Source organism: Amyelois transitella, chromosome 19 (genome assembly GCF_032362555.1).
Source record: "Amyelois transitella isolate CPQ chromosome 19, ilAmyTran1.1, whole genome shotgun sequence".
NCBI lineage: Eukaryota > Metazoa > Arthropoda > Insecta > Lepidoptera > Pyralidae > Amyelois > Amyelois transitella.
In genome coordinates this window covers 3,814,834-3,824,742 of record NC_083522.1, presented here as the reverse complement: position 1 = coordinate 3,824,742, position 9,909 = coordinate 3,814,834, and the positions used below count along the sequence as shown (strand labels likewise).

At 35.0% G+C, this 9,909-nt stretch overlaps 1 protein-coding gene across 1 annotated transcript; it reads left to right on the top strand.

Annotated features, from left to right (window-relative positions):
* The first annotated feature begins 422 nt into the window (after positions 1-422).
* LOC106132755 (protein lethal(2)essential for life) lies at positions 423-4,437 on the top strand. The gene is made up of 3 exons (XM_013332280.2): positions 423-577; positions 3,355-3,582; positions 3,897-4,437. Exons 2-3 carry the CDS (start codon positions 3,355-3,357, stop codon positions 4,242-4,244), a joined length of 576 nt encoding a protein of 191 aa, XP_013187734.2. The 5' UTR covers positions 423-577; the 3' UTR covers positions 4,245-4,437.
* Positions 4,438-9,909: the final 5,472 nt, after the last annotated feature.

The window sequence follows — 9,909 nt, the reverse complement described above, 5'->3', positions numbered from 1 at the left end:
AGGTAGTATGTTAACGAAAGATCTATGAATATTTATGTAGTAAATGTGCTTTTTATAATGTTGGTACTTATTAAAATATTTTTTATTGTTGATTTACAAGTAGATACCTATTTCATGCATAGCACTAGTCTTGAATTTACTTTGGAAGTATTTATGTGATACCTACATTGTGAGTTTTAATGATGGCAAAAACAAATATTTGGTGGTTATGAAGGGCGTAGCTAGTATTCTGTATGGAGGCAAGCAGTAGCCACGTTACAAAGATTCTACATGAGATGTAAAAAAACAATGTTAATAATATGAAAAAATATATAAAATGAAAAAAATATTATGCCTAGTTTCGGCCATACTTGTTTGCCAGTCCGCAATATCGGGGCACCTAACATTAAATTATTCCCATTGTATTCCCTAAATCCTGGACACAACGCATCTGGCAAGTTCAAGGTGTGTTCCCGTTGACTCAGCTGAGTGGGCCGCTGAAAATTCTATTTAAATCTCTCTGGTGTAAGTACCGTGGTCATCATAGCTTCAGTTCGGCAGAGCAGCGCGCGCCTGCAACGAAATAACAACCGCTAAGGTATGTTTTACTTTTTAAAAGATATAAAAAAAAAGAGATTTCTAGCCAGCATTAAATCAATGAATATATATTTAGAATATAATGTTATTCTCAGTGGGTGTTAAAATGCGTTTTTATAAAAAATATTTTTTTTTCATTTAAAATTTAAGTTCTACTTAAATTTTTATTTATTTGAAAATAAATTAAAGTTAATGTTTTAGGTACTTAGTGAAACTTTGTGTATTATCATTATTATTTTTATAGATATATATTAAATGCAGTGTTATATATTATAAGAGTGAAATATTAAAAAAACATAACATAACTACGTTCTTACTTACAATATATTTCATATATTTTTTTTAAATTATCGAGTTAAACTACTTAATAAAACACTTTTTACTTCACGCAAATACGCTTAAGTAGGTACATAGGTAAGTACGTGATAGTGGCAAGAGAAATTTGTGATAACTTAATTTTACAAGCACTGTTTTTAATACGCTGAATACTTAAGATTAATATCTAGACAGGAGCATTCAAAAGAAACGCTGTCTTATTAATATTGTTTAAAAACTAAACAACCAACTTCTGACTTATAAATATGTATATATTCTCACTAAAAAGAACTGAAAAAATTTTCATATTGCATTTTTCCCACGTAATAAACATCCAATTGCATCATACCGGTTTTAAAATAACATTTAGAAATAACTCTGACTCAGTAGTATTGGTCAACAAACATCTTAATTTTAGAATCTCAAAAGCATAAAATATTATCGGCTGAATAGTTTTGTTGTTTCGCTCACCTTAAAATATGTTAGTATATGATACCTACATGTTATTTTAGGTGAGCAAAACAACGAACAAAACAATATCAAAAATTCGAGAAAAGCCTCACGTATGTGTGATATCGCTTAATGTTAATTCTTCACAGGGCTCTTCATCAGAATCATCGGGATTATTCACGAATGTTGTTAAATTTATCTTACTTCTCCTAACTCTCTAAAGTTTACTCATCAGACAGAGTGAGAGAGAAGATAATGCGACAACGTTCGTGAATAATATCGGATACAAAAATGTTGCCTTATTAAAATTTATAAAAGTTCGTAGTTTTGAAACTACAACGGAAACTATGACCATATTTTCAATCGTTCACTGCTGGACAAAAGTCCTTAACATATAATAAAACGCAAGCGCAAATTATAATTCATATTTCCTTTATTCCGATCACTTCACTCTTTTGGTTCCAAATTAATCTATATAGAACGTTGTCCAGGCATTATCTCCTCTCACTGTCTGTTGAGTAAATAAGTGAATAATCTCTATGGTTCTGATGAAGAGACTTAACCTTAAGTCATATCATAGATACGTGAGGCTATTTGATAGCAAATAGAATGGATGTCGCTATCATGAAATCGAGTCCAGTGGCAGTGGCATCACTTCTAAAATAGTTGCAGGCAGGTGATTCACCGTGGAAACGTTCCAAAACAATATTTCGTGTTTACCAATTTTATTGTTTGAATTTCACATGTTCATTTTACCATTCAGTCTTGTTTCAAGTCTTTTGAATAACCTACTTGTATCAGATTTTTCATTTCATATGAAACAAACTAACTTTTAAACGTTAGTAGGTATCATATGTCGTTATAAGTATGTATCAGTATCGGTTCAGTGGTTTTGATATGAAAGACGGACAAATATTAATTTACATTTATTATATTTGTTTGGATGCTTACTGACGTTTTACTACGTAAGAATTAATTAAATGACGTCTTTATTTTATGCATAAAGTAATGAGAATAATAGAACTGGAAGAATACCAAATTCCATAATATTTACTACTTGTGAGTTTGTAACTCGAATCGTTAAGTAAAAATACCTAAATCTTTTGTAGAAGGTTCACTTCATTGCCTGAAATGAGAGTTTTGGGAAAAATACAACTTCGTTGTCCAGATTAAGTTTCACTTTTGTACTACAATTTGTGTGAAATACTCCTTTATATTCTTAAATTATAAATAAATAAAATAGAAAAGTATATACTTAGTACCCAAATTGTTCGTAATGTCTAGTGTGTTTATGCCTTTATAACCAAAATACCCGGTTCAAAATTATTTCAGAAAGTGCAGAGTCGTAGACAACGATGTTGATTTATCTTACATCCACGCGTTTAATGACGTGATTTTATTTTTGCGTAGTTTGCTAGATGGCATTTCTATGCTTTCTCAATGTAAAAATGATCTAGACGAACATTTTCTATGAACTAAGAAATTACGATTGTTTATTATTGAAACAGTACAAAGGAAGTGTGAAAGAGACTGTTGGAGAGGAAAGGCCTAGAAGAACATATAATTTGATCAAATCGGAGACGTTCTAGCAAAAGGATAAGTCAAAAGTACCCAAAACACACGCTTTACACGAATCTAGTAAAGTTGGTGTTACTGTAATACTAGTATACATGTTTAGACGAAGTTTGAAGGTGTCCTAATTAATAACATATTCAAATACCTTAATGTGTGCCGTGTGGTTTCCGGCACCAATATAAAAAAGAATAGGACCACTCCATCTCTTTCCCATGGATGACGTAAAACGCGACTAAGGGATAGGCTTACAAACTTGAGATTCTTTTTTTAGGCGATGGGCCAGCAACCTGTCACTATTCGAATCTCAATTCTATCTTAAATCCAAATAGCTGAACGTGGCCTATCAGTCCGCTCAGGACTGTTGGCTCTGTCTACCCCGTAAGGGATATAGACGTGGTTATATGTATGTATGTAAAAACCTTAATTCCCTTTTTTCAGATGTCGATTGTCCCCATGATGTTCCGAGACTGGTGGGACGACTGGGAGCGTCCCTCCCGCCTCCTGGACCAGCACTTCGGCATGGGTCTCAGGCGGGACGACCTCCTCAACTACATCTCCACTTTCCCCTCAACTTCCCTCAGGAACTCCTACTTCAGACCCTGGAGAACCAGCCTGGCTAGACAGGAGTCCGCTTCTACGATCAACCTGACCAAGGAAAAGTTTGAAGTAAGTTTTCTTTGGATACTTACTCGTAAAGTACTCTCCTCATGCTTGGGATCTTTTTGAGTGAAGTGTAAAATTGTCTTGCGTCTGTAGTCTTCCTCATACTTCAGGAATTATAGAAACAGTTGGTTTATAATTATAACATAATTAGAGTTTTGAACATTTATTCATTATTTAACAGGTCTTTCTTTTTAGATGACTGAAATTCTCGCTAGTGCAAAGAAAAAGTTAAACCAGTTGCCATATGAAATTTCAAATATGTATGTCACATAATCTTAACGAATCAATATAAAACATTATTTGATTGTGGTTTCCAGGTTATCCTTGACGTCCAACAATTCACGCCTGAAGAGCTCGTGGTCAAAGCCTCCAACAACTCCATCTTAGTGGAAGGCAAGCACGAGGAGAAGCAGGACGAGCACGGCTTCATCTCCCGCCAGTTCACACGCCGGTACATCCTCCCCTCAGGGTATGACGTCAACGACCTCGTCAGCACCCTCTCCTCAGACGGAGTTCTCACAATCACAGCCCCTAAAAGACCACCACCTAACGCCGGAGAACGTATAGTCCCCATAACAAAGACAGGACCAGCTAAACAGCCCGAAACACCGAAGGTCACCGAACAACCAAGAGAACAAACAGTCCCCATTGTGACCTCCCCTTAACGACCATCGACAAACGATCGAAGCATAAATAGCATTTATTTTTAAGCCGTTGTTGGCCAATAACGAGACACGATTCGAATTAACGAATTACGTTTTCAGAGAAATGCAACAATAACATCTATTCTACTAATAAAGTTTAGTAGAATTATTTATTAAGTATATATATTGAATTAAATTATTTTCTTTTCGAAAATTTGTTTAATTTAAACTAGAGGTACACACTTGTGAAATTTCACCTAAAAAAATGATTATAGTTTCATTTATACCTTTAATTCTTGCACTAGTAAGCAAGTGTTAAATCCCAATAAACGATTAAAGTAAATATTTCTAAACTAATATATATTGATAAAAGTTGTGTGAGATTTAAAATACGAATATTAACTACGTATTTTAACTGCAATAACATAGAGCCTAAAATGCTGTCCGCTCTTTTTTAATGAATTATTTTTTCCGTATAATTTTGGTCATTCAAACGCGTTCATAACATTAGCGAGATATTCCTGTTATGTGACATGCATTATGCAGAAACACTTAACGCACAAACCGCGAGTTCACATTAATGTTTAGCAAATGCAACGCCGCAGAAAGCAATAAGCCTAGGGAACAAAACAACAAATAATTCCACCGATATGGTTGCTTTAAGTGGGTGTGGTGTCGCGGTACCAATATACTTTTTGTCAGATAATAGATATAAAGTAGTGGTCTTCTATAGCTTTGTTTGTGAACCAAATAAGAATGTAAGTCATCATTCTTCTTAGTCTCGGTTGCAGCCTTAAGTACTTTCCTGAAGACCAATTACCTTACGATGGTATCCTTCGATGTAATGTCCTTCGTTAAGAGCATCGATAGTTGAATCGGTAAAGTGCTTGGTTAAAATGCGTGTGGCAAAAAAAGGTACAGGTTCGAACCCTACCCCGGCTATGTATCCATGATTATTTACGAAGTAATTTACATAAGTTTGAATAACCGATGCTCTGAAGGTGAGGGATAACATCTTGAGGAAACCTGGCACCACATGCAAGCAACTAAATGTGTAACCATGATCGATCCAAGAAGGGTTAGGTTCTCCTGCAAAGGTTGTGAAGGTCAAACGGGAGTCGCTTTGTGTAGTAATAACCTGACTCACCCAATCCAGGATCCATAGTCAAAGGCATACCCCGGGCTCCTCTCCAGACTTTTGTTCTAATTTATTGTCGTATAGTATGGGATGGGAAGTGTGAGTGAGACTGATGTAATGTTGCTCGCACTTCCAATAATATTGTTAATTTATCATTGTGCCAGAGGGTCGGGGAGAGTACCGATACTCGTTATTCTTAATATCCAATTAGGTAGACACTAAGTAAATTTTTACATGATATAATCAGATTTATTACATCTGATGATCAACAAGACCTATCACCGAACATTAAAACGGTTTGAAATAGATTTTAGTTAACACTTAAGATTCCTGAGACAGTTACTAATACATATAGACAGCAGAGACTTCCAAATTTTTTGCAAAAATTAAAAGAGATAGAGAGAGAAGAGAGAGAGAGATAAGTGCTAACAATTAAAAGAGATCATAATAGTCGTTCAGTATTGTAACGACATCTACCGTATTTCAGTTTAATTATAAATCACAATGAAGGTCGATATCTTCTGGACCACCACGCCATCTGTGTAAATAGGTAAGAACTATTAAAAGTATACTAATGATCTACGAGTATTTGTAATTTTAATGATTATTGCTGCGTCGTTATACAGAAAAACAAAAATAGCGTGAAGTTTAAACAAAAACAAATGAAAACTTATTACTAGCATAGATTTTTTTTCCATAATTTGTTTCCAAACTTTTCACAACGGAATCAAATTTTAAAACTAAAATAGTGGTTAGGACACTCTCAAGTCCCCTAATGATGAGTACTACATCGTAAACAAGAAGATCAATTATGAGACACGTTCAAAACCGCAGGATATGAAAATGCTGACTATTGTTAAGGGACCAGAGAAATAGAATTGGCATTTTTAAATGTCTGGGCATCACAGCATAAGGTATAGGTACCATAGTACATACATACGAGTACATACACATACAATAAAACTAGATTTTATATTTCTTTCAGTTTTCAAGATCATACAATTAAGGAATTTGGCAAACCTAAAATAGATATTGTATATATACATACATATATCGGTTTTCTAATAAATATATATATCTAATCTAATTTTATGTATATATATTTATATATATCCAGTAACACATTATCATTATATATATATATATAGAAAATTTCATAAACAACGCTACCCTATAAAAGTTTGCAATTAAAACAAATGCAGAGTTGAACTGTGTGGTAATATAGTCTGGGTAATGGATCCATGGATCACTCCAGTCTAAACGGAGTCCAGGGGGGGGGGGAGGTTCATCAATCAGCCCGGAGCGATTACTGTGGGCCGGTGCAAGGGAGAGGATGAAAGCGGGTTGTAATTAAGTACTAATTTGTATCAAGGTAAAATTTATCATATTTGTTGTCATTCAGCATGGTCTTGAAGTTTTGAGACTATTGACTCTGTCTTCCCCGTGAAGGATAATGTGCTACCTGTTTTCTTATAGTTTGCCATGTTCTGAAGGTTGGCCGCTTATTAATGGTTTAATTTCCAATACAAAAGCGGTTTTGTAATACGTGTGTATAAAGACAAGGGTGGTTTACATATTATCTGCCAAACCACAGTAGTAGCGTAGAAATTTGTTAGGTACCAACAAATTACTACGGTTTCACAAGTCAGTCGTAGTTCGAGTGAATAACTTGTCGTACGCATTCTTAAATTATATGTCATCGGGCACGGGCCATACATAGAACGAATTCCAAAAAATAATTTTTAATAATTAATAATTTTGTTCAGAGTAGACACTAAATAAATGCTACGAACTCGTAGCGCTCCTACACAGCGCGACGTAGCACTGTCGTAGCATATGTAGCCGTCATAGTGGATACGAGTAACATTCCGTATTGGTTTTGAAGACATAAACATTTGTTTTTAATTTGATGTTAAGTTTAATTTTAATAGTATTCAACAGGGATACATGTTTCGTCAGAGCCCGTTAGAACTGAACAAACGAAACGTAGAAATAGGGGATGAGTGACGAAAATCTATAGGGAATTTGTAGGGAGTATAGAAAGAGTGCACTGTTAAAGGAAACAAAATGAGAGCAGCGCATCCCTCGTGATTTGGCAAGGATATTCTGACGGTTGGTAAAGTTATGAAGCAGGTGGAAGAATATTCAAAAGATATACAAGTATATCCTATACAAAACCTTAAAAAGAGAAAAGGACACGATGGATACTCATTGCTTTTTTGGCACAATATACTGACATCTATTCATCGCTTTTCTCTTCCCCTTGTACCAAGCCCCACGCTAGCTATGTTCGACAACCGATTGATCTGCCGTCCGTATTAATTGCTGTTGTCTGAACCTATAGCCGTCGAGCGGAACGTTTTTATTTGAATTGTTCCGTAATTTGTATGCTCTTCGCTTCCAAACGATCTATAAACTGCAAATGAGGTAGACGATGCGACGTAAAGTACCTATAGGATATTATCAACTGTGTGCCGTGTGGTTCCCGGCACCAATACAAAAAAAAATAGGACCACTCCATCTCTTTATGGCTATTATATATCCATGGCTGTTGAAAAAGGCGACTAAGGGATAGGCTTACAAACTTGGGATTCTTTTTTAGGCGATGGGCTAGCAACCTGTCACTATTTGAATCTCAATTCTATCATTAGATAAGCCAAAAAGCTGAACGTGGCCATTCAGTTTTTTTAAGATTGTTTGCTCTGTCTACCCCGCAAAGGATATAGACGTGACCATATGTATGTATGTTTGTGGATGTTATCCTGGATATATGGTATAGTAGAAATTTGTTTTCACCATTGCTTAAGTATGACCTAACAGCTAAGGATAACGGCTAAGTCTCCCAACGAATCCCTTACGTAGGACACGGTCACTTTCACAACACGAACTATTATCATGAGTACCTATTTATTTTCCATGGAGGGTGATTTTAATGACAGTTTGGAAAATTCGGTAGACGTCGTTGTTTTAGAATTAATTTTTATATGGAGTTGCTCAAAATTTGTGACCACGAATTTATCGTGAAATTGCTTACTTGCAAAAATAGGAAGGATGTAGATAAAAAGAATAAATAAATATATACGGGACAAATTACACATATTGAGTCAGCCTCGAAGTAAGTTCGAGACTTGTGTTACGAAATACCAACTCAACGATACTATATTTTATAATAAATTCTTAGATAGATAAACATCCAAGACCCAGACTAATTAAAGGAAGTACGTTTATCATCATGCCCTGACCGAGATTCGAACCCGGGACATAGACAAGCGTATTACCGCTGCGCCACAGCGGCCGTCATGTAATTTTAAAACATTGTTTGTGGACTATAAAACTATAAAAAACTAATTAACGCACTCAATTTCACAACCTTGTCTTTTTCATACATACATACATATAATCACGTCTATATCCCTTGCGGGGTAGACAGAGCCTACAGTCTTGTAAAGACTGATAGGCCACGTTCAGCTATTTGGCTTTAAGATTGTTTTTTTCGTTAGCTGCAAAAGTTTTAATTAGCCGTGTTAAATTAAAATTAATAGAAAACATTACTTATTTTAATATAAAAAATGCACTGAACAATTTCAAAACATTCGGAAATCAACCAAAAACATTTGTGATATTAGGTACGTTCCGGCAATGGTGTATCCATCATACAGGAGAGTGAATTTATGTCGACTGTTATGTATGGATAATGGATATCGTAAAAGGCGACTAAGGGATAGGCTTATAAACTAGAGATTCTTTTTTTAGGCGATGAGCTAGCAACCTGTCACTATTTAAATCTCAATTCGATCATTAAGTCAAACAGCTAAACGTGGTCTATTGGTCTTTTCGAGACTGTTGGCTCTGTCTACCCCGCAAGGGATATAGACGTAACGATATGTATATAATATGATATTTTGTGTAATTTTTAATATCGATGAAAATGATGTAGGGTAAGTATCTGATTTTAGGAGGTGATAGTTAGGGTTAGGGGTGAGTTTAGGGACTCGTTAGTGAAATCAGTCATTAAAGTTTTTATCATATCTTTAATTACTTAATTTCACTTTTGTATTGTAAAAATGGAAGTACCTATGCCTTAAGTACCTCAAATTGTTAATAAACAGAATGTAAAGGACAGTAGGATTTGCATGTTTTTATTGACACTTAAGTTTATGTCAATAATAATTTCAATTGTACCGTCTACAAATAAAATAAAATAAAAAAAAATATCATAAAAACTAATTAGTTAACAATGAATCATTCAATGTCACAATCTATAACTTAATTAATGCAAATGACAAAAGAATAATAAAACACAATAACAAAAACAGATACTGGCAACAAACAAACTTAACCCGCACTTAACAAGATGTCATCTATAGTGCCTAAAGACCGTGACTCAGGCCGGCCACTAGCGAATCAAACTCGATCCGCGTCGATTATTTTATATCTCGAATAAAAACAATAATAGGCGGGCGGGGATCGGAAACGGCGGTTGAGTGCCGGTCGTATGATTCGCCGGCGTCGGCCGCCCTGGGGCGTGGTTTAGAGACCCCTCTCTCG

Coding starts and splice junctions, on each gene's coding strand:
- LOC106132755 (XM_013332280.2), top strand. CDS start 3,355: ATGTCGATTGTCCCCATGATGTTCCGAGACTGGTGGGACGACTGGGAG. Junction 3,583..3,896: donor TGACCAAGGAAAAGTTTGAA/GTAAGTTTTCTT, acceptor TGTGGTTTCCAG/GTTATCCTTGACGTCCAACA.